We start from the raw sequence: 27837 nt of genomic DNA, 5'->3' as shown, positions 1-27837 counted from the left end.
ACTTTATCCCAGCATAATTATTACATGTGATATAAAACATTGTATTGTGCAGTTTCTCCAACTCTTCGTGAAGGCATCTATCCATAGATTAAACAGGAATAGGCTCAATGTTGACATATCTCCACAGTAGCATCTCCAGGACCTCGTACTGTCACAATGCATCACAGACATTATTTAAGTGAACTCCAAAAGTGAAGCTCTTCGTTAACATTGGCTAAAATTGTATCTTTATATAGCAAAGTGATCATGCATAAATCTGTATGTCATGACAGAACACTTCGTTTCTCACGAACTTTAGTTTACAATTGTTTTCAAGTTCAGGAAAATTGTGCAGTGGGCTAGTTGGTTCGACATACTTAACACTGTTGTGCGGAGTGACGAAGGGACAGGACTTGAGTGAGGAACAACACACGACACCTGAGCACAAACTATCAACTGGTGATTATCACAAGACAATGATTCTGCTGAAAAGTAGGAACCAAAGGAAAAGAGAAGTCGTGGAAGCATACAACCTCAAGGTGGACCCACAGGGCTCATGTGTCAGCCCGCCGTCTATTTCACTCAGCAATAAAGAGATTAGCATAATCGCTGACAATAGAGGGTGTAGGTAGACCGGGAAGAGGACTCCTGTGCATGCGTGTAGGCTTTATGTACGCTTCACTTGCTGAAAGTAAACCAGTTCGTAGTTTGCGCTCAGGTGTCGTGTTGTTTTCTCGCTCAAATCCTGACCCTTCATCGCTCTGCGCAACAGTGTTAAGTTTTCAGGTTGTTCACTATGTGATGTAGGAAGGGTAAAATTGATGGGAAATCCCAATATTCCAGGTTGCTTTTTCTGACTTAACCTAGGCGGTGCTCAGCTCTCAGTTGAAAGGAACAGGTAAACAGGAGGACTTGCCACATAAGCAGGAGGTAGCATGCCACACAGACTTAAGCTTAATATACTGCGTGCTTCCACAGCCCTAGGGGGCTAGTCTGTAAGTGTTGACCAAGTGGACTGTCCATTCCAGTACACGCTGAATGAATAGAGCACGAGAGCCCACGGTGACGATTGCCGCTTGCTCTACCAGCTTAGAGCTCTACCTAATCAGTGTGTGCTGAAATAGTCCACTTAGTGGATCCTCACAGAATCCTTCCCGACTGATGTTTGTGTTGGTAGGTTGCAAGCATTGCACTTTCTTTCCTTTCATGTGGGCACTTCCCGCATATGGATGTCATTTAACATATTGTATTCATATTGCCTTTGATCTATAAATTTCTAATTCATGCTTATAACCAGGCCTACCAGCTCTTGTCCTGCATATTTATATAGCCTTCTCATTTCTGCATCAACACTGCACATATTTATAGCAGATTGGAGTCATTCTCCATTATACCCTCAAGCACTTGAAGTAGACACTGCAATAACCCCAAGGGAGGGGGGACAGTAACGCAAAAACCTTATTGGGCTTGTAGTGCTGCTGAAGGATGCACACATACCATGTATGCCAAAATTCTCAGCAGACATTCCAAAGTTTGTATGAGTTCGACTTTAGCTGGCTAAACTGAATGATTCACATTGAAGGCAATTCTTGCAACACTTGGTCAAACTGAATGAAACTGGACAGCACAATTAGCTGTGTTCATCTACCATTTATACGACTGCTGCCCCGAGCATTTTGCCTGTTACTTTGCCTTTCGTTTCTGTACTATCAAGTTCAAGTATACATGTACTTTATCACTGTAGAAGTAGAATGGCTTCAAGGCTTTTCCTGGGCATTCAACAGTCACTATTTATTCCTATAAACCTTCCTGCATGTGAAGGCAAAAAAAACTTATTAATTCATGCTGGAAGTATAAAAAGACAGGTATTTGCACAGAAAATGTTTATTTTGAGCACCGAGGTTCTTGCTGATGTAGATATGGTGCTGGCTCCCTCCTTGCCCAAAGCATGTGCTTGCTGTACACAGCACCAGATGATGGCTTCCTAGGTCAAAAGATCAAATTGAAATAAGAGGCATTTTGTTTTAGCTCCGGAAAGAGAAAGCAGGATTGAGAAATTAACATGTATAAAAAATACTTGCCTAAAGAAAAATTAATACACAAGCAAATTCACTAAAGAGGTTCACTTTCAAGAGCAAAAGTATGGTTACGATGAAAATTACAAGGACGCTTCACTGCTCATTGAGGTTTCGGTTCAGTAGTTGTTGAGCCACGAGGGTTAGCATGCTACATCTTGCATATTATGTTTTGTAGAACAATATTGCACTTTGAACAATGTAGTGCCTATTTAAATGTACTGACAAGGAATGCTGAAACTCCAGGCTAGTTTGGTCTGCACAAGATATGATACAGACACTGTACTGCATTCATTTAGTGTTTTTGTCACTGATCTCATGCACAAAGGTCATTCACACCTATCCTACATGAAATGCAGTTTCTTTGACGCTTCATCTAGTCCTTGAATTTGCTGCATGCTTATGTCTAAGGGAATTCGTTTGGTTCCTTTTAATGTAGTACATCTAAGCAACTGCTATCAAATGCCCATAGTGTTCCCTTGCATGTACAAAACATTTTTGGCCCTTTCAATGCACAATACTCATTACATTTTACACTTGGGACTCGTGCAAGGCGCCATTTAGTATTATATGCTTGTCCACATCTGATAATACCTTCATAGCTGGGTCATTCCCATGCCAAATGCCTTGGTTATTACTGTGACCATCTCACACTTTTCCTTTAGAATCTTCTTGTCCACTAAGCATCCCACGACACAATGTCTCCATCCTAGCGGTGCTATGGAGTTAACTTATGTGCTAGTTGTAGCAGATGACGTCAACTGAAGGCCACTGAAGATAAAACTCTCTGCGAGAATTCCTTTTGCACAATAAATGCAAACAATACAGAATAGTCAAAATGTAGTTATCTGGCAAGACTGGCTGCATCCATCATCTTTGTTTGGTGCAACTATGAGGTGGCTCCATGTTACAAGACGCTTGGCGATTATTGCCATGTGACTGTTCGGGACTCTATAAAACCCAAGAATTGCCTTACTCCGGCCTTTCTCTTTGTGCAGCAGCCAACGTTATTATTCGTCCAATCGCACTGTGTACTGTTCGTGTGTACATAGACTAAATTCTTCACCACATTGTTTTTGCGATATTTCGTGAGTGACCCATGAACTCATCATCTTGGGGTGGGACTTCTTTGGCGTCTGCTTCTATCTCTTGTCGTCAGCGCCTCACACAACTGGATGCCACTGGCAATTCTTTTCCTAACCACGAAGAACGCATTCGTCTCGTCACCTCTTCCGATTACGTTCTTTGGCCACCTAGAGAAGAGGTTATAGGTGTCAACTCCTGTAACATTGTGGATGGCGGCGTACTCATTCTACCCTATGACCATACCCTATCTCGAGCAATTCTGATTACCCCTGGCCTTATTCGCTTCTCTGAGGGGTCTGCATTGCTTACTGCAATAAACCAAACTCTCGAACCCCAACTGTTGCCTCGTGGATCAACTGTCACTTGAGCTGTTGACACTCATGTCGTTGCAATTGTCACGAAGACAGCTCAGTGTGTTCTTGCGTCTATTACCGTGCGCTGAACAAAATCGTGCGCAAAGATGTCTACCCCGTGTCACGGATGGATGATGCACTAGATTCACTCCACGGTGCTGAATAATTTTCTAGCCTTGACTTTAGACCAGGCTACTGGCAAATACCGATGTCCAAATCCGACAAAGAAAAAACGACATTTGCTACCCCTGATGGGCTCTACGAGTTCAGTGCGATGCCTTTTGGACTCTGCAATGTGCCTGCCACATTCGAACGCATGATCGATAAGTCTTGTGTGGCTTGAAATGGAAAACCTGCCTGTGCTATCTCGACGACATTGTGTTTTCAACCATGTTCTCACAACATTTGCAACGTCTTGATGAAGTCCTTGCCTCTCTTGCAAATGCTGGTTTGCAGCTCAACACACACACACACACACACACACACAAACACACAAATGCAGTTTCGCCAGCAAGGCCATCAAAGTTCTGGGGCACATAGTCAGCAAAGAAGATATTCGACCGGACCCCGAGAAGCTTACTGCCATCCTCGAATTTTGTGTCCACTGCGTCAAAAAGACATGCACAGTTTTCTTGGACTTGCTTCTTCCGGCACTTCATATGCAACTTCGCTACGCTTACGTCCCCGCTCCATCAACTCCTCGCCAGTAATGCGCCCTTTGTTTCGTCCGACGAATGTGAACATGCTTTCCTGCTTTTGCAACATGCCCCGACGTCAGACCCAGTACTGCGCCACTTTGATCCGACCGCGCCCACCATCTTTCACACCGACGCTAGCAGTCAGTCTCGGTGCCATTCTACTGCAACATGACAACACATTCCGCGAACGAGTAATTACTTATGCTAGTCGTGCACTAACCAGTGCAGAGAATTACTACACCATAACCAAGCAGGAGTGCCTTGCTGTTGGGCAGTGCAAAAATTTCGCCCATATCTTCATGGCCGCCATTTCACAGTCGTTACCGACCATAACACACTGTGCTGGCTTTCTTTGCTAAAGAATTTATCAGGTCACCTGGGTTGCTGTGTGCTTCACCTACAGGAGTACGATTTCAATGTCACCTACAGGGCTGCAAAGAAGCATCAAGACACCAATGCTCTCTCTTGCTACCCTCTGAAGAATCATGACGATTCACCATAACCTCTCCGTGATTGTGTACGTCCTGAGTCCTCTTCATCGGCTTTACCCATTGTAACCCTCGAATGGCTAAGACACGACAGCCCATCTGTCCTTGTGTCCCACCAACGCATCGACCCATACTGCTGAACTATTCTCCAACGCATGGAAGATTCTTCGTCACCTCCAAACGCCTGACTTCGTCGACAACTTAATCAATTCAAGCTGCACAATGAGGTTTTACATCGCAACATTTATAACATCGATGGCAACAAATGGGTCGCGGTCATACCATGTTCTCTGCAATGTGAGGTGCTTGAAGCCTTTCACGATCATGCGACGACTGGTCATCTAGGCTACCACAAGACTTACAACAGAATATGAAGTCGCTGCTCCTGGCCTGGCCCATCTTCAGCCGTGGCGAAGTATGTTGCACCCTGCGTTAATTGTCAAAGCCGCAAACGACCAACAGCTCCTTCTGGCTCTTTACAACCTCTGCCTTGTCCCGCTTCGCCTCTTGAAGTAGTTGGAATAGACTTGTACGGTCCTCTTCCCACGACCTTACATGGCAATCGTTGGATTATAACGGCCATAGACCATCCAACACGCTATGCGGAGACAGCATCTCTACAATCCGGGACTGCTGCTGAAGTCGCCGATTTCTTTCTACACAACATTATCTTACACCGCAGCAGTCTTCCTCTCTTCTATCCTTACCGAAGTTCTGTGCGCCTCTAACACAATTCGCAAGACAACTTCCAGTTACCATCCGCAGACCAACAGCTTGACGGAGTGTTTCACCATACCCTCTCTGACATGATTGCGATGTACATCCGCCCTGGCCACACGAACGGGGATGCAATCCTGCCGTTCATGACATTCGCCTATAACATGGCTACGCAACGTACTACTGGCTTTTAACATTTTTTCTTCATTTATGGCTGTTCACCAAGTTTCATTCTTGATGTATCATTCCTTTAGACTCCTGTACCCCCATCAGTTCCTTTCTTGGAACAGTTTGTGTTTCGCCTCGCGGAGTGCAGTCGCCTCGCCCCGCTTAACACAGGCGTCTCCCAGGACGCTCGCAAATTTCGTTACGACTCGACCCACTGTGCTGTGACTTTTTCTCCTGGTGACGAAGTTCTTTGGACTCCTGTGTGCGTTCCTGGCTTATGCAAAAAATTTCTGGTGTTTTATTCGACTTTCCACGGTCGTTGAGCAGACATCACCTGTCAATTACCATGTCTCGCTTGTTAGAACGCCACCCGATTCCCGTTGCTGTGGCACAGAGATAGTGCATGTCTCCCGCTTAAAACCAAATACTTGACGCATTTTATAGTACTTACGCGCAGCCAGGCGGCCGCTTCCACAGCGAGAGAGAATTAGCATGGGCACAACACATGCCTGACTTTCAACTTCATCATCTGCACATCTTTTTCATCTGCATATATCATCACTAGCAGCACAGTTTAATCCTCGAGGTAGTAGTCCGAGCTTGGCTGGAATAAAGCGGTTCCTTACGATACATATATATATATATATTTCTTGCACTTCAAGAAACTTCGTTTGACCTCGAAGACTTGAGCACTGAAGTAACGGCGCTAAGTATATACAAGACCTCATAGTAGGAGACAGTTCAATTTCACAGCCTGAGTCCCCTTGCTGGTGTAATCTTCCTTCGTGTAATTGTCGCATACTTGGCTATCACTAACACTGCTTCGCCTTTCTGCAAAACTGCAGCCTCTTTTTTTTTCTGCTAGTCCGAGCATAAGTGCTGCCGCACATGACTGCTGTTGATTCTGATTTCGAGTGAATCTGGCTTGGCCTCATTATGGTTACTGAGTGAATTATAGAGAGAGAGAAATAGAAAAGAGGAAAGGCAGAGAGGTTAACCAGACGCATGTCCGTTTTTATACCCTGCACTGGAAAACGGGGTATAGGGATGAAGAGAGAGAGTGTTCCACAGCTATCATGCACTAAGATTAAAAAAAAAAAAAAACAGCTCCGTTACTCGAAGAAAACCTAGTGCATATTGTTTCCAGTAAAGTGGAGTAGTAGCCAGTGATTCTTTCGTTACTGAGATTTAATTTGGTAATTACAATTATCTAACTCAAGAAGTACTCTCATAATTTTCAAAGTGTCAATGAGGCATTTGTTGGCATCCCAAAATGACATCTAACTGCAGTGTTTTCAGCGACATACTAATTGCGTACAATTTTACCGACTGGAAAATAACCTCACGAACTATGAAAAATACCATGTGAGTGAACTCTCACCCGCATCATAAAGCAGTGCCCTCAAATAAGCTGATTGAAAGTAACTGCATTGCCTATCGCAAACCCGAAGAGACAGCGCACCACCTTGATAATGGTATGGAAGGAGCCCCAACAGCAGGTTTCGCAGCTTCTCCTTTCTCTCTACGTCACACTTATTATCCCTCTCTCAAGGCCGATTGATAAATGATAACAAAAGCACCTTGATAACGCAGCCAAAGTGCAGCTCTGACCACACACGAAATGTGAAGAGCAATGTAATAGGCACAGAATGTTTCAAAATCCACTTTGCTCGCACCGCATCGAAAGAGTGCGGGCGAAGTTATATTTCGCACCAGAAACTTGCTTTGGACCAAAGCCAATATAAAGTGAGCGTTTTATTTTTCATGAAAGTGTACACGTGCTGCAAAAACAGGTTTGTGTCAACAAATAAAAGCGAAATAAACACACTGGAAAGCGACCAACTTGTAGAGAAAAGGCAAAACCAATGCGTTCACGAAATTAAATATACCACTTCTATGAGCCGCACTGGCAATCAGAATGTCGGCGCACACACACACACACACACACACACACACACACACACACACACACACACACACACACACAGACAAAAAAAAACAAAAAAACTGTGTGCTCTTACTATCTATTAATTCGTAAGCTGCGTTGAACATCAGCCTAGAGTGCGTGTTCAAATAGGTCTCCTTTTGCAGCTACGCAGTACTCTCTATTTTATCACACCTTTAGTGGCTTGCTTGATCACCGATGCCGGAATTCTATGGCAGACATCCGGCACAATCTTTCACATAACCCCAAAGAAAGAAACTTAATGGAGAGGTCAGGTGACCTAGCCGGCCTCTTTACAGGCTTGTGCCTTCCAATCTATTTGAAAAGTAGCACCCAACCAGTTTCGTGCTCGGCTGCTGCTGCATGCAGGTGGCCCATCTTGCTGATACAGCAGAAGTGGAAGATGTGACAGCGGGACTTTGCTGAGAAACTCATCAACCACTCCTTCAAGGATTTCGTTCACATAACGCTGTCCAGTCAGTGCGTGATTGAAGATGGTACTGATTATTGCACTGGCGTAAATTCCAAACCACACATTGAGCGACCACTGGTACTGGCGCCGATTGCGCTGTACTTAATGTAGATTGGAGTCCCTCCAATAGTGTGCGTGAATGACAATGAATGTATATATGATGGCACCTGCACTGTTCTTTTGCGCAAACTCATCATGCCACAGGTTCTTAGTGTCAAGATGTAAAACTTACCAGACCCAGCTTGTCAGTTAACAATATACACTATAGAATTAACGTCTAAGGTTATCACTAAGATGAGTGCTAAAACCCCTTAATGCTTACATAGGACCAGAATTCACAAGTGGCTGTAATATCAACGTGCACGTGCTCAGAGGGTTCCTGAAGCACTCTTGAGCACATGAACACAACTTCCAGCCGGGATATACACGTGCGATGGGAGACAATGACTCGTTACAAAGCCATACACAACACCCTTTCTCACAAAACCTTATAACACTAGTAAAATTTGTTGGCCAAGTTACGATTTATCCTACTTTGAAGCAAGCACATAAAGAGAACATCCCAGTCTTCATCCACGATTAAATCACCAGTATTAAATGGACCCACCTTAAGGGTTATTTGGCAACAGCATGTGTATGTCCATGCTTGTATCGTTTATTGATTGTCCCGCTCTAGTAGAATGGACGACCACGCAGCCTGATCATGCACTTTGTAATGAAGCTTCTTTCTAGAAAATCACAAATACCGACCGCACACACAACCTTTGTCACATCTGCACAGAGCACTCGAGCGTTACGCTGCGGAGAAAGGTTACCAGAGAATGGCTGTTGACAGCGCAGCGATATTGCTATGTAAAGGCTCATATTACTATGTAAACGAACGCTCTTTCCCGTGCGTTTAATGACGCCGCAAAGCACTCATTTAGCGACTTCATTCACTACCGCCCTTAGTCGGCGGACGGCAGACCTGAACCATGTGTCAGGAATGTGCGTTTACATTGCGAGATAAATGATGAATACTCCATATTTTCTCTAAACAAGTGCGCGCACATGCCGCACTTGAGTCATCTGCCATTTACACATTCTGCCGTGTAGCAGCACCGTTAACCAGGTAATGTTACGTTTAAGTGATTGTGAAAAAGGCTCTTATAAGTTTGAAGGAACCTAAGATAAACAGTGTCGTCTAATATGCGTTCTCGGCGCTAGTACACTGTAGCACTGGCTGATCGGTGCTGCGGTCCGCGGGATGCGTCACAAGGAAAATAAGCTGGTAAGGAACCTGGAAATGAAGTATCAGGCAGCCGAAAGCGTAGGTTTGCATAGTAGAGGCACATCGAATGGAAAAGTGAAGTACTTACGATAGCTTACACTAGCACAAGCCCCAAAAAATAAACGATCCACATCTTTGTCCAGTTGTTTGAGCGTAGCTCACCTTTGAGCTTGCCATTCTGCCGCCAAAACCAAAGACGGATGTGACATCACGGACGCGAAAAACAAAGAATGAATGAGACATCCCGGACGTGACGTTTGGGTGAACCTAACGCCTGCGTTCCGTCGACCGGGTGAACGCAGACACTTTCAAAAGTAAACTAGATAGCTGCGTGAAAAAAACTCTTCTACTAAGCATTTTCACAAATAAATAGAACGTAATGAAACGTTAGAATTCACTGATACGCTACAAAAAGGTACGCAAATGTTTTTGTACGACATTGAAAGCTTGCGCCATCTCTTGGCACACAACAATGTCAAAATGCCTCGCGTCTTGAAAAGCTGCTAGTGCATTATTTCTATCACAAAGTCAAATCTTTGACATTTTGCCACAGCATAACTGTGTTGCTAATTAAAAAAAAGTGTCTAATTGTGCTTTCACATGAGACTACAGAGAGACTTGAGGTTTATATTATGTGAGCGTCAAGAAATATTGCTTACCGGCTTTAGAGGCACGGTTTTCATGTGTCCAGTCTCTAGACTCGCATGGCAAAAGTTAACGCTCAGGCCTCTCCTCAAATCCTCGAACTAATCTTTCGCCTTTTACTAAAGATTACCGTGGGGAGGGGCAATCCAATGAGCCTATAGGCCAATTTTTGAAAGGTCCTGTCCGTTTGGGCGGGGCCTAGCAAGGAAACCAAAATCAGAATATGTCGATGTGTCCGAACACGTCCTTCCGTCGCTGAAGGATATCTGTGTTCCATTCGCTTTGCCAAGAAGGACGATGGTATACACGTGTGTGCACCCCGAGTGGTGTATCCGCACGACGGACAGTTCCGTGGGCGGTTCTTCCACCGCCCCCCCCTGGCTTGCAAAGCGCATCCAGACGATGGACGGGGTTGAGCAACCCAGACGGGGTTGAGAATTTATTCAATTTATACAAGCACGTTGTGCTTGCCGAAATGGCGGCACGAGTACTAGTACACTGTAACACCAGCGTTGGAAGAGATCGCAGAGCAGACGAAAGCGGATGGATGGGTGGATGGATGGATGTTATGAGCGTCCCCTTTGGAACGGGGCGGCGGGTTGCGCCACCAAGCTCTTGCTACTATGCTGCCTAATATCCTACCTAGATTAACCAATGAAAAAAGAAAAAAAAACTATGAACTACCACATCCAAATTTTCTGATCCCCTATTGCGAACTGTGCTTTTGTACGTCTCCGTCTTTTGTCGTTTCCCTACTTTTCTTCCACCAATCCTCCAATCACCTCTTACTAATGTCTATTGCGGACCTGTTTGCTTTACCACTGCTCCCGCTGAACCCAAGGGCTTCAAGGAGGCCAGTGGTGCCTAAATCGACCGCTGGGCAGACGTCTTCACATTCTAATAAAATATGCTCCGTCGTTTCTACCGCAGCAAGCACATGCTTCTTCTTCCTTCTTATATCTCGCTTTATAGGTGCGTGTTCTAAAGCATCCCGATCTCGCTTCGAAAAGTAATGTAAAAAAGTAAGCAAAAAGTTCGAAAAAGTAAGCTTCCCTTTGAGTTATCATAAATGGTTTCTTTCCTGATTTCGTTTTTTCCTTTTTAAGTAGTTACTCATGGCAGGTTTCTTTTCCATTGCCGCCACCCATGAGATTAATTCAGCCTCTCTGACTTTCCGCTTGACCTTCTTTGTTGCTGTGTTGCCCACCCCACAGGCCGCATACTTGCTGGTAAGCTTCCTAGTTCTTTTCCTCCACTGTGAATCAATGTTTTGCCTGTACAGATACCTGAACACTCTCCCAGCCCATTTACTTTCTTCCATATTCCTCAGCCGTTCATACTCAATTTTACTGCGAGCTTCCCTCACTTCAAAACTAGTCCAGCCCATAACCCCCTGCACAGCTTCATTTGTAGTCTTCCCGTGAGCGCCCAATGCGAGGCGACCCACTGACCTTTGGTTCCCGTTGAGTCCTGATTGTACCCCTGATTTAAAGCAAACAACCGCATTTCTAAAAGTAAGTCCTGGAACCATTACCCCTTTCCACATACCTCGGAGGACCTCGTACCTATTGTATCCCCATAGCGCTCTGTGCTTCATTATGGCTGCATTTCTCTTCCCCTTGACTGTTATGATTTTTTCCTATGTTTCCATATATACATTGCCTTCGTTTATCCATATACCAAGGTATTTATATTCTATTTATAGCGAACAGGTTATAACTACAGCCACTCTGCCCGTACATTCTGTCCCTACTGGCAAAAGTGTTGAACTAGACCAGGCGTGCTGGGCAAGGGACATCTGTCTGGAGTTTGAAGTCTCGTATGTTGTGGTTGCGGTATGAGAAAAAAAAAAAAGGACGTATTAATATATACATGGCGCCAGCCACGAGTCAGTCAGCTTGCGCTGGGCCGGCGTTTGTGCCATAGTTTGTACCGCATCAGTGGTGTAGTTTGTACCGTTTACTATGCAGTACGAGCATGCGAGAGACACGATTTCTGGCCACCCTACTGTTGTGCGAAGGCCCAGCTAAAGTTTTCGGATTGCTGCTTTGCGGGCCAGGTGGGGCTCAGCACATACCAGGAAAATGCATTCAGAGAACTCCACTGCTGCTAGTAGTAAGCATGCAATTTTGTACTGGTACAAAATTATCTAGAAATACGCCAGACGCACAGCCAGAGCTCGCGCTGGTCTGGACGAGCCTCTCGGCGCTGCTCTGTAAAAAGCATAATAAAATTGCGTACTGCATTGAAGCGGCCTGTTCCACACTTCCACATAATTCTCGCCATGCTCTTCAACCCGTAGCAGTAACAAAAATTAATTCATATTTTTTTTTTTTCTTTAGCAGTTGGGTCCGGTCCCCCAGGACAGTGCCAGTACGTACAGCCCCTCAATAAAAATAGCTACTTGCCACCGCTCTAAAGTAGACCTCACTTTGCCGAATACACGACTGTGCTCACAGGTAGTCTCTCGACCTGGAACTTGTCACACTCAGCCCAAGCGAAGATTTCGAGCTCGAATCCAAAGTGGGACTTCACTGGTCTCTCCCACTGGAATCAGTTGGTAGAGTTGAAAACTGCATAAAGTCACTTCGCAGCTGGAGCAAGATTAGAAATAAAAAAATACTGGCCCGCTTAGGTAGCAATCCTGCTCTTAACACCACAGCATTGCATACACAGGTACCACACCACCAGGGACACAAACGAGCTCGTACAACACGGATACCAGAGAAAGGCAGTGCGTTGATTGCACCAGTCAACACCGTCTACTTTACCTTTCAGAGGCACTTAAAGAAGCCACGATGGTGCACACCACAGAGTATGCTTGAGAAGACTGGCCTGTACAAATCATGTAGCAAATGTTACGATACCTTGCCCTAGGAATGGTTTAAGAAAAAATCAAGTTCTTGTTTTTGGCAAACTACTGCTTCTTTGCACTAACAAGTAATGTCCATGCAGTGTGTTAGGACAAGATGTGCGGAACTCCACTGGCTTCCGAATAATAAGCCACACGCAAGTGCATGACCACACCAGTATGCCAGCACTACGTTAGGTACTCTGCACTTATGAATTTGGCCCAGTGAGAGGTGTTAATGGCATTCTGAATATCCCCAACTGGTTCCAGCAAAAAACTACGGCCAGCTAAAATCTGTTTCATGTCAAGTCCCATATCAAAGTGGTAGCCAAGGGGTTCCAATAGAATGTGCAGTATAAACTTAACTCAGCCCCAACTGGTCCTAGTGACATCCAGTTGACTCCCAGGTTGAACCACACTTCCGATTGGTCTAGCTGAAACAACTTACTTTCAAGTGGGCACAAATGTTTGCTTAGGAATGCTGCGCAGTTTTGGGAATTCAGCAACAACTAGTATTTTCAGCACGGCATGCCCAATAGTCTGTGCAAATTGAACCACTATGCTAGGTACTAGGCATTAGAGGGGCAGGAAAGAAATGCTCAGAGGATAAAGTGTATAACAACAAATATTTACATAAGAAAAAACTGACTGAGCGGGTATCAAGTGATGTAAAGCATGGCATGTGTGCTCCACAGCTTCCAATGATTGAAGCTGATTGATCATTTCCCAAATGTGCCTCGCAACAGCAGCCTGTAAAGTCATTGGTCTGATATAAAGTAGCACAAATTCTGTTTGGCCACGCTGGTGCCTTGTAGACTTATTTATTCAGTGGTGATATTCGAATAGCTAAATTTTCTAATCGAATGTGAACATTCTAGAAAAATGTCCTCTGAATATCCAATCTAATATGGAATATTTCCAATTTCTAAACTGTGGGGTCTGCTTGGCAACAAAAACCTTATTTATGTTATTTGGTAATCTAAAGCCGTTCTTAACTGCATTTATGCTCAACGGTGACATTCGTGAATGAGAAACAAAGGGAAGTTGGTTGTATCTGGTGTGCCATGACAATGTCGGTAATGAAGAAATAGCACATCACCAGATGCACGTAGTAGAGTTTAGTGCACGTTGAAGAAGTGCACAACTACAGCATCGCACATCGTTGGAATCCAAACATGGTCAGATGGCAAATATATATATATATATAGCTTTGCATAAATTAAGACAGCAAGTTCGCAGGTAGCCTAAGGCAAGACATGCTTATTTAACGAGTTTAAACTATTGTGCATATGTGATCTCCTCCATGCATTTGCTCAGGAACTGGTGCGTCTGTACAGCAGCCATGGTTCTCCTGCAGCAGAATCATTTGGAAGTCTTCATTTGCATCTGTCTTTTCCCCTGTAGACTGACCAAACTTTTGTTGTCCCTCAGTATTATAACAGGTGGCATCCTGGTAAACAGAAATTTCGTAGTGGGCCACGTGTCCGGTGTGCACCACACCCCCTACCCCCACCCAACCCCCATGGCTACACCCCTGAAGCATACTGACAGCAAAATATGGGGGCATGAATTTTTATCCTTTTATTTCTTGCTCTTTAACAAACTGACAACACATAAGAAATCCATGCCGATAACTACAGCTAGTATTGCAAGTGCACCAATGTCAACAAAAACCAGGTGGTACAAATCTGAGTGACTATTCAGCAGCTGTGCAATGTGCACAAAATGGTCATAAACATCCCCTACTCAAGGCAAAGTAAAAATATTCATAAAAAGAATGCACACTTCCAAAGATGGCAAGACCAAGAACATTGAACATATACAGTTATGTACAAATGGAAAATCTTTGCTTCATGGTTGTAAAGGTTGCAAGAATATGCGCAGCATGACATGCATTCCACCACTTTATCCAAAGATGAGGGTATGGAACGGAAATGAATTTTATCTGCACTGCGCAAGCACTGGTCATAAAACGGATCGTCCGGCACAATATAGAAGCAAGGTATTCTGGTGTGGCCGTTACAACAGTAGCCAAACATTGAGGACAAACTGCTTCATTACACACATATCGAATGCACTGAAGCAAAGTAGAGTTGCTGAAACATGCCGAGGAATTTCACCGATCCAGTATTTCTTTTTTTTCAAGGACACCAAGGAAGTGCTTTAATTACTGGAGCAAGCCAAGATAATGGCTGGTTGTACAGTGATTGCAAGCCCCAATTACAGAAGCACGGGGGCACAGCATGGCAAAGACCAGTATAAAAATTTACTGGCCCACATTGTTCAAACTTCACAGGTTGCAAAAGACAACCACTGCTACAAGACACTCTGAGACACTGCTCGAAATTTGTTCATTTAAGCTTTCCTATATAATCAGCTACGTTTTTACTGGTGTAAAATACTCAGACATGTATAATTTTAGCCAAATGCTTCAAAAACCAAACAACAAAAGTACTGCACCTTTCACCTACTAAATTGAACCAGTCTATACAATGGTAGCTACCACAACATGACCATCATATGTGAAAAAACAAAATACCATGGAACAGTCAATAGCTAAGCATGTTTTCATTAAGAACTAAGGCCCATTAACAGTGTTTCAGCCCAACTGAATATCTTTTCATCCAATGCTTTAAGATTTGAGACTCACTTTTTGCAGAAATGATAAACGAAACTTTATCAAGTACTGCCCAACACAAAGAAGGCTTTCATTATGCTGGAATGATATGAACTTACTCTCTTATTCAAGCCAATTGCACTTTGTTTAACTAGTGACATACTGTGTCTAAAGCTGACTCACAAAACAACAGTCAAAACTTTCGAGCCCTTTTAGACTTGCATGTGTTCATAAATGCACCCGGCAATGATGCAGTGTGAGCAGTTGAAATTTGACTGCATGTGTAGCAGAGACTAGACGTCACACATAACTTCAAACACACTGTGCAAAAGCACATTTAAAAACTCCTCCTCAAAAGGACAGGCAAACATGTTGCACATGTCTCTGTTATATACACATATGGTATAGACGTACGTTCAAGATAAAATTATGCTTGGGCTCATGCCATCCAGGTGAAAAGCAAAAAGAACAAAGAAAAAAAGTACACAGTGCAGCCACGAGACACATCAGCACTTGTGCCTGCTCAGTAACTGAGGTTTTATTACAAGTTTTCATACCATTCAAAAATGCTTGCTAAAGGTAACTGAAAGTACACTTACAAACACTTACAAATTTAGTTTTCCATTCCAAGTACAACTTATACATGGGTAAATAGAAAAACAAAAGCTTGTACATGTGGCCTGCTCATGTAACTAGCATGGTCATGAAACAGAATATGGCTAGCTTGCAAATGACTTGCGTCTATATCTGGCGAATGCCATGTCAATTATATTACTTGTAATATGGACAACCCGACAATTTGTTCAGTCTTACAATAGAAGCTACAATATAAAGTTATGCTTCAAGAAGCATAGGGAAATATGCTTATGGTATGTCACCACCTTTGGAAATTCATTGTTTTCTTTAAAAAAGCCAATTTTACATTTCGGGCATTTTGAGAACCCCAGATATTTAAAGAATGTGTTACGGAACATATTACATTTCTATGTTGCTTTGTTAACAAGTTATCGACAATTTACAAACTGCTAGGCAAATGCAGCTGTACAGTGTCTGAAAAGCATCCTTTAAAAAAAATTTTTTTTTCTGCAATTTCATGTTACTTAAGCACTGATAACTTTATCATGAATATACAATTTTTGATTAAACTTTGCATGCTTCTTCCTTACACATAGGGCTCACTGTTTTCAGTTTGAACCAGAAAAGTATGTTGAATTTCCTTTTTTTTTTTTCTGTAATTCGGTTTTAACTGGATCTTTTTGCCACAGCTAAGACAGTGATTTGAGGCATTGCAGCTGCGAACCTACATGCACTCTGATGCAAGCAGCCTGGCAAAGTCAAGGTCATGCATCGGCTAGCCACCCAAGCAATCTTTGCTTTTTCTTATTTGCATCTGTTTTGCCTGTCACTGCAATGAAAACAATGTGGGATTACACACGGGACTGGAGTGCCTGGGTCCCTGCAGTTTTCACACTGTAGTCACTGCGGCGGGTGAGTTGGGCAAGTTCGGTGATAGTGACGCGGGCTCCTATCCACCTACTCATTTTTTTTTTCTGAAAGATTCATTGAAGCCCTGTACTTGCATAGTGTTACAAATAAAGCATCGTTCTACTTGTGCCTGTATACCAAATGCACTCACTCTTAATTTATGCTAGTCACATAGCCTAATGGCACTGTGCCCTTGCTAGACTGCTTGTCGCAAACTTCACTGTTCTGCATGTTCAATACGACAATAGTGTTTGTGTTTCAGAGCAGGAGCTGCAGTGTAACAGCAAGTTTTAGCATCAACAAAATTAGTGAACCAGATATTCACACAAAAATAAAACCAATAAGCTCGATGCAAAATATCCACTGAGAAAGGTTAGTAAAAGTTATTCTATAAAAGTATATTAACTGAAAAACACCAAATTTTGGGATGGAAATGAAGACTGCAAGATGTACGCAGAAATTTTTGAAGAATAGTAACCGAACACCAAGAACCCTACTTACACATTAGGCTGTGCAATGAAATACGATAAATGAAAACATTACTTTTTAATGCTATGATGCTCCCTTTAAAGCTTTGCCACTCTTTAGTTTTTTGGCTATAACACAGTTACACTAATTTGATGGCATACATTTAATTCAGTGCACAGCATGTTTGTTTTTTTGCTATGTTAGTACCAAATCGCTTCCTGCTTGTGCGCTCCAGTTGCAGTTAGTGTAACAATATATATATATATATATATATATATAAAGTTTTCATCTTTTTCACTGTCTAGCACACTTGCCTTTGAAACCATCTTTTCAAAGATCGACATGTAATAATAATTTTAAAATCAAAATCAAACATTTTGGTGAAAGGTGGCGATACCCTTAAATACCAACCTAGGACTTTTTCGATACCAAAGCCTAAACCTGATGACTGACAGCCCATATTTTAGTGACAATTACAAAGTTGATGTGCATTACTGATAAGCGGGCAGCTGCACATGATTAGACATAGACCTTGAGAGAACTCCAAAGGTTCTTGTGACTGAAACTTTTGTTGAGCACTGTTGAGATGTACTATTGGTGCCAAAATTTTACTAGATGCAGTATACATGAAAATAGTCAATTTCCACAGCGCCACTGTACATCAGAGATGTAGCTAGCACTCCTTGAAAAAACAACATATGCAAGCTCTAATTCTAGGCTTATTGCCTGCTGAAATTTAGATCCTTTGCAAGACTCCACAGCACATAAACCTTTGGCGCTGACAGTACAGATGCACCACATGGTGCAGGAAGGCCATCAACACTAAGGGTAGGTACATTACAAAGATGGGCTGCGAAAGAGCCACAGCAATGTGCATACCAAGAGATTGCAATATGTGGGGAAGCGTTTCCTGCATAACGTGGACTGCACAGCACATTATAACAGAAAAATATATCCAAAACAAGGAGGCGTAGGTGACTGTATCATAACACAGCTCGCAACAGCAAGGCAAGCACTGCAAACCCTGTACTAGAAAAGCAGCACCCAGGCTGGGTGCAAAGGCATGGGTTACAATGACAAATAAAGCACAATAAACGACAGATGGCAGATATCTTTGCAACAGTGCATCTACAACAGTTTCTTAACCCCGTACCAGTTTGGAAACCATGACCACCACTTGCAAAACATTTCAGCCATTTCGGCTTCAAGAATGTTTAAATTGGACAGAACATATAACAACGAAAGCACATTATGCTATGTATAAATGCAAAAGGGAGAGGGGGAGAGGATTGGAGAAGAGATAAGCAATATTGTAAAGTAAGAAAAACATTAAAGAGGCAATTTTCTTAATTATCCTAACATTGGATATCAGAAAGCCTCTGAATCACATGTTGCCACTGATCAATTTTGGTTACGCAGCTTTTTTTTGTGTTCATGAGACACTAGCTAATTTTCCAGTCTTACTGAATTGTATTCCAAGACAGTGGAAGCATATAAACATAGTATTACATGGCAACTGCTCTGCATAGCTTCCTGAAAGAATAACATGCATATGAAATATCTTAGTGTTAGCTTACCAGACATAGCTGTCTGCAAAATGCAATGGCAACAGCCTAATTGGTAATATATGAGCACTTATGCTTGATATGGCCTAATATGAAAACCCAACATTCATCCCATGCATAATAGATGTCTTGGCAGGCTTTTCTGGCTGCATAACGTGCACAAAGCCTTTTCTATCAAATGCAATTTACATGTGTTCGCTTTCGCAGAGCTTAATGTTCTGGCCTGTGCTGACTTAAGACCACTTTACCGACAGCAGTGCAACAGCTGTGGGGGAAAAAAAACATGTTTCTAAGGCACAACCTGCTCTTCTACCATCACTTACAAATGTAGTTTAGTGGGCACACATGAAGTTCTGCCAAATGTGCAACACAGAAATGCAGAAAATGAAGGAAGATCTTGCACTTATGATCCTCATTCAGGGACGCTGCCCCTTCGCCTTCTTCCTAGTTCATCATGCACAAACAGCCTAAGTACTTTTGAGCCATGCCAGTTTGACTGTGGTACTTAAAGTACATGGGCAAAAAGCATCATGCCACAATCAAAATGTCAACTAAAGCCACCACGACAAAATAACAGTGCAGCAGCACTCATATTCCACAAAGGTAAAGCTCGGCGCACACTGCATTGCTAACGAGCCCAAAGATGCAACGTTATCTACCGACTCTTCCTACCACAGTGCCAAAAATGCAGCAGTGTCATAATCTCCTACGGCTCTATGCACTTTTCAACTGGATTTGCATGTTCATTTATAAATGCTCAAGAAGGTAGCAGGAAAACAATTTTTACAACACTAATGCTGATATAAATTCATCAAGTTGAATCTTGCATATTACTCGGAACGCTCTGCAGGAGTGAACAAACTAGACTGCAAGGTTAATATAAGTGATTTCACATTTTCACACACTGATGTTGTTATTGCAATGACATTTTCCACTTTTTTTTTTCTTGTCAAGGCAAATGAAGGACACTTGCTGAAGTATGGCGGTTTACAGCCTTCGTTCGAAGCAGGTCAAGAGGCAAGTTCTTTGTGCCTAAGTTCCAATGCGAACTGAAAATGGACTTGCTGCTCACTATTGCTTGAAGCAAGAACATTTTGTTGCTGGCAGACACTAACATAAGTGAAAATTGACAAGATGCTGTTGCTTTCTGGCTATTCTATGCCTATGTTGATATAACTCTAGACATTGCAATGTACAGTGGCCCAGACCATTAAGCAGAATGCTTGACAAGTTATGGTTTTGAGCTGATGTCAGAGTCACCAAACAGGCATTTAATCAGAAAAAGAAAAGCAGTGCATAATAAGTAAAAATTAATTCAAGAATTCAGATCATGATGGAGAAGACCTGATGTGCACACTGCTACATGTATGTGTTCACACTAAATACTCAACACTCCAGGCAAGCTCAAGAACAGTGCATGTTTATGATAAACGCCAGACACTCAAGGCAGGCTCAAAAGTGAATGGTATCAAGGGCCCCACGGAACCATGGTGTACATTTACCAGTGAGCAAGACCAACTATAATAGTCACCATACATACACATATTTAAAACATGAACATATTTCGTTACATTTACGTCGAGACAGGCCTAAAACATCTGGCTAAAGTGCACAAATGTCATGGAAGGGGGTATTTCTAATTGAGCTAAGAACCTCAACAAAATCACAACACACAAAGACTTCTGCCAAACAGCTACTATAGTTGCACACAGCCATGTACATAAATCTCAGCTGTGCTGACAATGCACTCTGAAACAATGCAAACAATATACTTCAACAGAATTCAAAATACAAGGCCATTTATCAGAACTTGAAAGAGCTTCCTGCAAGAACTACTGTGAAAGCAAGTGTCTTGATACAAGCTATGAATGGTCCAAGCTGAGGACAGCATAAGGCCTGGCAACAGCAGAAGGCCTGGCAACAGCACAAAAGAAGTTTCACTTGAACCGTTCTTCCAGAGAGGCAGCCCACTCTGTTTCCTTCAAACCGGTGACATTCACAACAAAGCTACTCGCTTAAAGGCATCACCTGTTCATTTCCAATCGGTAACATTCAGAACAAAGCTACTCAGTAATAGGCATCACCTTATAAACATATAAACTCCCCTAAACACCAGCTCCACATAGCTGTCATAAAAAAAAAGGTTGGTCCTAGCCCTTGTAAACACTCAAACAGCTTTTTTTTTTAAGAACATAAATAACTTGGTAAAGGATATAAGTGATAAATTATCCTTCAGATTAAAGAAACAAAAATGGGGGTAGAATGAGAAAAAGCAGTCCTAGAGTTTGTCACCAAGGCAAACAGAGAACACATCTGCATCCTCTTCAAAGCAGTGTTGTTACCTTATATAGAAGTAACATCTCAGCGATGGAGTGCAGAAAAACTTTAGTGACCTCACTGTAATGCCGTATTACATACAAAATATGGGCATAGTTGCCCATATCCGACAGCCTTAATCAAATTTTGTGATCAGAAGATAACAGATTTGTGTTTCACAGACAAAATGCAGCCAATGAAGCAACATTCAAACAAGTGCCACAATTCAAAGGTTCAGCAGCTATAAAGGCCACTGCTGAAAAAATGTTAGAAAAGTTTCAGCACTGTGCCATCCTTTCACTGGAATAATATAAACCCAACAACGTAGGCAAAAGTATGCAGTGTGAAAACTGATGGCCATCAAAAGTTGGCTGGATGTTTGTTGAGCTACAAGCTGTTTTCTCATAAGCAGCTTTAGCAACCTGCCATCCCATCAGCCAGTCCAATTTACAAATACGTGCCTTTGGCAAAACATTACCAGTCAGCATCACATAGTCACGACACATGGTCACAAAATTTAAAAAAGAAATGGAGGCAATTGCTGGGCTGGTTCAGCCCCTGCTGCTCATTAGTCCTCATGCTCGTCATCGCTGTCCACGTCACCGTCATTTGGCACATCCGAGGGCAGGTGGATGTTGCTGAGGAGGTCACGCATGGCCTCCAGCAGCGACGTGACACTTCGGCGCAGGTCGCCTGCATCGCCATTGGCCCCGTCTGCCCCCGCAGCACCTGCTGCACCGTGCTCGGCTGGCTCAGGCTCCACCAGCACCATAGGATTCCGCACGTCGATGCCCACCACCTCCTGAGGCTGCAATGCCCACAATTTTATGTTAACAAGGCCACATAACCCACAAGCGAAAGTGTTCCTGAAAAGAGTGCCACATTTTAGTGCATGTTAGTTTAATCTGGGGAAGAGAAAATATTAGCACCTTACTTACAACAGCTAAACAAGACAAAACACACCAGTGAGTGTTAAAGTTGACTTATTTTGCGGCTTTTCTCTCCTGCATCTGAGCAAAGGGGGAAACGATTGCACGTGGAAGCTTTGTCAATTCAGTGTCTGTTCTGAGAAACCAAAAGCACTGTCAAACGCTGCCGGATTACTTGGAATGGTAAAACATGTGCAGAAGCTCCACCCCTATAGCTTTCTTTTCATTGCCATAAAAGGTGTCTGCGAGTATGCTACGGCTGCCAACGGATCAGCGTGTAAGAGTAATGTTTCCAGACTGCGAGATAATCAAAATGGCAGCGGTGGTGGCTTCAGTTAATGCCGGTGCGGACGCCTGAAATTTCTGGAGCCTTTAAATATTGCCTTTATGGGGTACGTGGCAGTGCCGCGAAGGTGTCCGAATTTATTATGCATGTCCGAAAAATCTGTCGTTGACTGTAAGTGCACTAATGTGAGTCAAAGTGAAGCTCTGAGCAGGAGATGATGACCAGGCTTATGTGAGGCACTACTATTTAAGTAGTGAAGACAAGGCCGAGATGGATGCACAGCACACTGACCTGCAATTACTCATCTTTATTGTGACCAAGGTGAAGACACCGCACGAACACCTCTTTGGGAAGCTTTAGAATGAATTGACAGAGTGAGAACTACAAGAAAGACTTTGAGAAGCCATCGGCTCAACTGCCTTCTGAGCAAAATGTAGTGCTGCTGATGGTGCAAATACTGCAAATACAGACAAGATAATTAAAGCAGCAGATTTTACTAATCAGCACCACAGCGCAGACTCTGACGTGTCGGGGTAGTCCTAGAAGCAAACCCATGGACACATTTGATGGTTATTCAACAGCTGCTGCTGTAAAGATTTACGAATAAGCTTGTAAGAAAAACCACTGAGCCAGCGACAGTGATAATATTGATACTGTGGGACTATTCCTATCCAGGATCACTAAATGTGGTTTGACTTGTGCACTCGAGTGTTGGGATGAGGTGATATCCTTGAAGCATCTAAGTGGCAGTGCCTTCAACTATTTCTATGAGAGGTGGCGATTGCTCAAGCTGGCTAATTCAAAACTATCAGAGTCATCTGTTGTTGAACTTGTCACTCATGGTACAGTAAAATCTCGTTATTTCGAATTCCGCGGGGAGGCTACGAAAATTGGAATCATACAAAATTCGAACAAATGAAAGTCAGACAAAAATCGCTCGGTTAAAGTGCATATATAGCCCGACGTACGGCAGTTCAAAGCAGTGCATTGGTTGGAGATAGTTTTGCGCATGCTCCGAAGAGAGCAGCCAATGGTGCACGCGTTGAAGTCTAGAGGGGATGGCATTTTGGCTGGCGTAGTGCAAGCAGCGCAGCGCAACTGGCCGCAAGCGATGCGTGCCGAAAACGTCGGACTATAAAAGCGCCTTTGTGCTGTTGACGCTCGCCGCAGGAACAAGTGCTACACTCCAAAATGGACTTGCGAAATGCACCACAACCTGCTATGACGTTGGTCTCCATTGTACTTTTGTAGCTGTACCAGCTGCGCGCTGCCGAGTTCTGTTATATGTATAGGTGGTGTCCAAACACGTATCCCAGTGATGCTTTCCTTCGAGTAATAGCCACGAATCTCAAAGGCTATGCTTTTTGGTACTGCGAGCGCCGATAAACGTTACGGCCACCATGTTTTAGACATTACCTGGGGCACGATCGAGGATCGTCGTTTGGAGCACACCGCGCAACTGTACACGCGCTACAAACAACGATCCCCGATCACGCTCCTGGTGCCGCTTCTCGGCCGTACACCTTGTAGAGAAAGAGCATAGCCTCCAAGATGTAGCGTGAAGAAGAAAAAAACACACAGCGCAGTCTTCACATTTTTGTCTTGAAGGTCTTGAGACAGGGACAGAACTGACATGCAACAGAGGCGTTGGCCATGCCTGGCCAGGCGCAAACACGTCTCTCTCCCTCTCCAGTCAGGCCTAAACAAAGGGCCGCAGATAAAAAAGAGCAAAGCTGTGCGGCAACGCCAGTGTCGCCAACGTGCTCCCGCGCACTAGCACTCATCCCATCCACGATGGTGCGGCGTTAGAATTATCGGTGGTGGTGCAGATCTCAGTGAGAGTTAGCAAGATGCGTTACATATTGCTTTCAATACACTGTTGGACGGACTGCGGCGGCTACTTCGAATTATTCAAGATTTCAAATTTACGAGTTCTGAATTAACCCTTTGAGGGTCAATGACATAAATATACGGCGCCGCAAACGAGTGCAGAATGGTCGATGCCATATATTTGCGGCGCCATCTGTATGTTTAAAATGCGCGCCAATTTCCTGACTTTTTCTTTTCTGGCATGCGCTGCCACTATGTGGGAATATGGGGAATTTTTTTTCTCGCTCCTCCCTTACTCGGTTTTCGTTGCACGGTTTGTTTTAGAGCTAGTTTGCTCCGGCGCGTCTATATACTACTGCTCGCGCATTAGCGTGCATGGGTGGGCGGCGGTTTGGGTTTTGTTCTGCAGGCGGTTTCGGCTTTTTGTGCTCGCAAAACTGATGGCTATCTCGTTACTAATCGCTCAAAGGGCGACCGCCTGTTTCTCGCTCGTTTAGTGCTCACAGGGGTGCGCGTAGGAAGGATGCCGCCGTGCATGCGTTTCCTTTTCTTTTTTTTGGAGACTCACAAGAACTAATTGCCTCTGATTGGCGATAAGATGAAGTTTAGCAGAAGTTTGTACCAGGTTTTGCTTTTTTGACGGGCACACAACCATAGTTTTCTTGAGTGTGTTCACTTACGCAGTTTGATTATGCTATACACATAAATATTAGTGTAAGAGCAGGAATATTTGACACTTGCGAAATATTCTCGTGTGCACATTTTCTAATCTAAGCCTTATGTGTATAACAATGCATCAAATTTTAAATTCTTATAAGTTTATTTCCTTATTTTTATTGTTGTTACTCATGAAGAAACAGTACATGTATACCAACGCAAAATATTTCTTTCTCACTTTACGGTCACCCTAGAAAAATTATGGTAAATTTTTTTCGAAATAGGCCCCTCAGAAGAATTGTAATCTACAATAAAAAAAAAATAGACTCTGGGCTGTCGCATACGGCGATAAAAATCGACCCTCAAAGGGTTAACAAGCCTTTACTGTATGACCAAAGATAGACAGAAGCAAACTCAAGCAAATGCCCCAGATATATCTACTGCAACATCTGACAGTTATCACTCCAGATCATGTACTCTCTCCTAAAGCTACACTACTCCAAACTTTCAACACCAAATCTGCTAATTACATGTACACAGAAGATCCAGTAGCATGAATCAACTGCACCTGACCAGAATGGAAGCACTCGCATCATATGCCACTGGAAAGAGTGCAAGCCAGGCTCTACAATCAATTGGAAAAAGAAACTATGCACTTGATTGAATTAAACATGCTCCACGCTGAAATGGAAGATAAATATGAGATTGTGCGGATTGACACAGGTGAGTCCGTTAGCCTAATTAATTATAATGAGTTTGTAATAAGTGACCACATATAGCTGCTGAATTGTGCAGTTACAGCAGTCCAATGAGGCAGCTGCAAGACAGGATAGCAATATCTGCGATAGTTTCACAGTTCTTTTACTCCAAAACGAAAATACGAGCACTCATTGTGAACACTGAAATTCCACTTTATACTCTCATGACCAGATAGCCATGGTCTAGGAAGGGCAAAGAAGAGCTCTGAAGATGTCCCCAGTGTGTACTCTGAACTCATATTTTGTTAATTTCATTCAGAAAATAGACTTGTCTGTTTAGTCATTTGCTTTTTTTTTTTGTTGTTGTTTCAGATATGAGAACATCGACCTTACTTTCTGTACTTTCTGTTTTAAACATAATAATCCTTGTAAACATATCTGCATGGGCCCGAAAAGTGCCTGCAGTATGTTTAAATAAACAAATATGCATTAATGTTTGATTCAATCAAGTGCATAGTTTTCCAGTTGGCTTGCCTGGCTACCTACAGTTGGCATACCTGGCTTGCACTCTTTCCAGCGGTATATGATGATGTGAGTGCATCCGTTCTTATCAGGTGCAGTTGATTCATGCTACTATCATTGTGAGCTCTGCACTTTTATAGATATATTTTTTAAACACTTCGGCGACCATAGTGTTCAATCTAACTGAAGCATGTTTACTAAAGTAGCTGAATTATCCAACAAATAGATCCCTCTTCACCGAATAATTTTAAATCGCTATGCACCATGGTATAATGTTAATCTTAAGCGTTTAACAAACAAAAAAAGGTGGCTTTGTAGATTAGCCCGGTTACGTCCTAGTGACATGCACTGGGAATTGTACAAACAGGCTTCCGAGGAATACATGGGCTCCCTTAAGAACTCGAAGGAGAATTATCTACAAAATACTTTACTATGCATGCTGATAACCGATCTGCGAAAGTTCTAGTGCTCTGTAAATCCCAAGGCTGATAACCTAGTAGCTCTTATCGACAGCACTGGTGTTGTCATTTCTCCTGAAAAATGCAGATCTGTGTTAACAGTTTTTTCGCGAACTTTTCTGATGACCAAAATGTTGCAGTGCCAGAATTTTCATACTCCGAATACACCACTATGTCCTATAATTATTCATTGTAGCAGTGTTGAAAATGTAGTTAACAAATTAAAATTTTGCTCTTCCTCCGGCTGCGATGAAATTAATACAAAGTTTTTGAAAGCCACAATTATGTATTCATGAATTATTTAAACTAAGCTATTTCAGCAATCATTGGACATGGGATCTGTCCCAGGTGAATGGAAGATCGGGAAGGTGATTCCACTTTTGAAGTCAGGCAACCAGCAATCACCATTAAATTACCGGCCCATTTCCCTCACAAGTATCCCTTGCAAAATATTTGAGCCTATTCTGTTTTCAAACCTTGTTAACTTTCTCGAATCAAATTCATTTTTTTCGCCATCACAACATGGTTTTTGTAAATCATATTCTTGTGAAAGCAAACTAGTACCTTTCGATCACAAACTCCATGCCATCCTCGATCGTTCTTCTCTAATTGACTGCATTTTCTAGACTTTTCTAAAGCACTTAACAAGGTATGCCATAAACTGCTTCTCTACATACTACGCCAGCTTAATATCGACTCTAAAGTGTTCTATTAGCTAGAAATCTTTCTTACTAAAAATTCCCAGTTTGTGTCCGCAAATAACACAAATTCAGAGCACACTGCTGTTCGGATTGGGGTCCCTCAAGGGACAGTACTAGGCCCTTTATTCTTTCTTATTTACATGAATGACTTACCTTCGTGTGTTTTCTCCTACATTAACCTCTTCGCCGATGATTGTATATCCTCGAGAACGAAGGGAAACAGAACAAAGAGTCGTCGCGGCAGTAATAGACTCGGACTATAGGGAAATCACTTGCGCGTCAGCACGGGATTGTACGGTAACTGAGGGAGAGGAAATGGCTGTTGCTCTAGCAGCTGTGGAGGGCTACCGCACAAATAGATCCCTTATAATTCTAACAGACTCCAAGGAAGCATGCCGAAACTACATTAACGGCAGAATTGGTCAAAAAGCGCTCCAAATCTTCCTCCGCGCTGGCCAACAGAATAAACGCATTAGACATACCATCTTTTGGGTACCGGGGCACACTGAGATTGAGGGCAACCAAAGGGTTGATAGGATCGCTCGCGAGCATACAAAC

General features: G+C 43.0%; 1 protein-coding gene, 1 long non-coding RNA gene and 1 other non-coding gene across 4 annotated transcripts in view; 1 reads left to right on the top strand and 2 right to left on the bottom strand.

The window, feature by feature from the left end:
• Positions 1–1847: 1847 nt before the first annotated feature.
• Positions 1848–9564, bottom strand: LOC126547452 (uncharacterized). Its single transcript, XR_008608984.2, has 2 exons — positions 9340–9564; positions 1848–1963 (listed from the first exon to the last, which is right to left on the bottom strand). It is a non-coding gene; the product is annotated as an uncharacterized lncRNA (long non-coding RNA).
• Positions 9565–9968: 404 nt separating this feature from the next.
• On the top strand, positions 9969–10093 carry LOC126547499 (U5 spliceosomal RNA). Its single transcript, XR_007602739.1, has one exon. It is a non-coding gene; the product is annotated as a U5 spliceosomal RNA (small nuclear RNA).
• A 4210-nt stretch (positions 10094–14303) lies between these two features.
• Nulp1 (Nuclear localized protein 1) overlaps positions 14304–27837 on the bottom strand; it is a 150354-nt gene continuing 136820 nt past the window's right edge. For both annotated transcript variants that reach the window (XM_050195448.2, XM_050195447.2), the window contains exon 14: positions 14304–22006. In XM_050195448.2, the coding sequence (XP_050051405.1) occupies positions 21767–22006 (240 nt within the window). In that variant the 3' untranslated portion in view covers positions 14304–21766. The remainder of the gene's footprint in view (positions 22007–27837) is intronic.

Source organism: Dermacentor andersoni, chromosome 1 (genome assembly GCF_023375885.2).
Source record: "Dermacentor andersoni chromosome 1, qqDerAnde1_hic_scaffold, whole genome shotgun sequence".
In the NCBI taxonomy this organism is placed as follows: Eukaryota; Metazoa; Arthropoda; class Arachnida; order Ixodida; family Ixodidae; genus Dermacentor; species Dermacentor andersoni.
The sequence above is the reverse complement of the archived record's forward strand: the minus strand, read 5'-3'. Positions and strand labels throughout refer to the sequence as shown.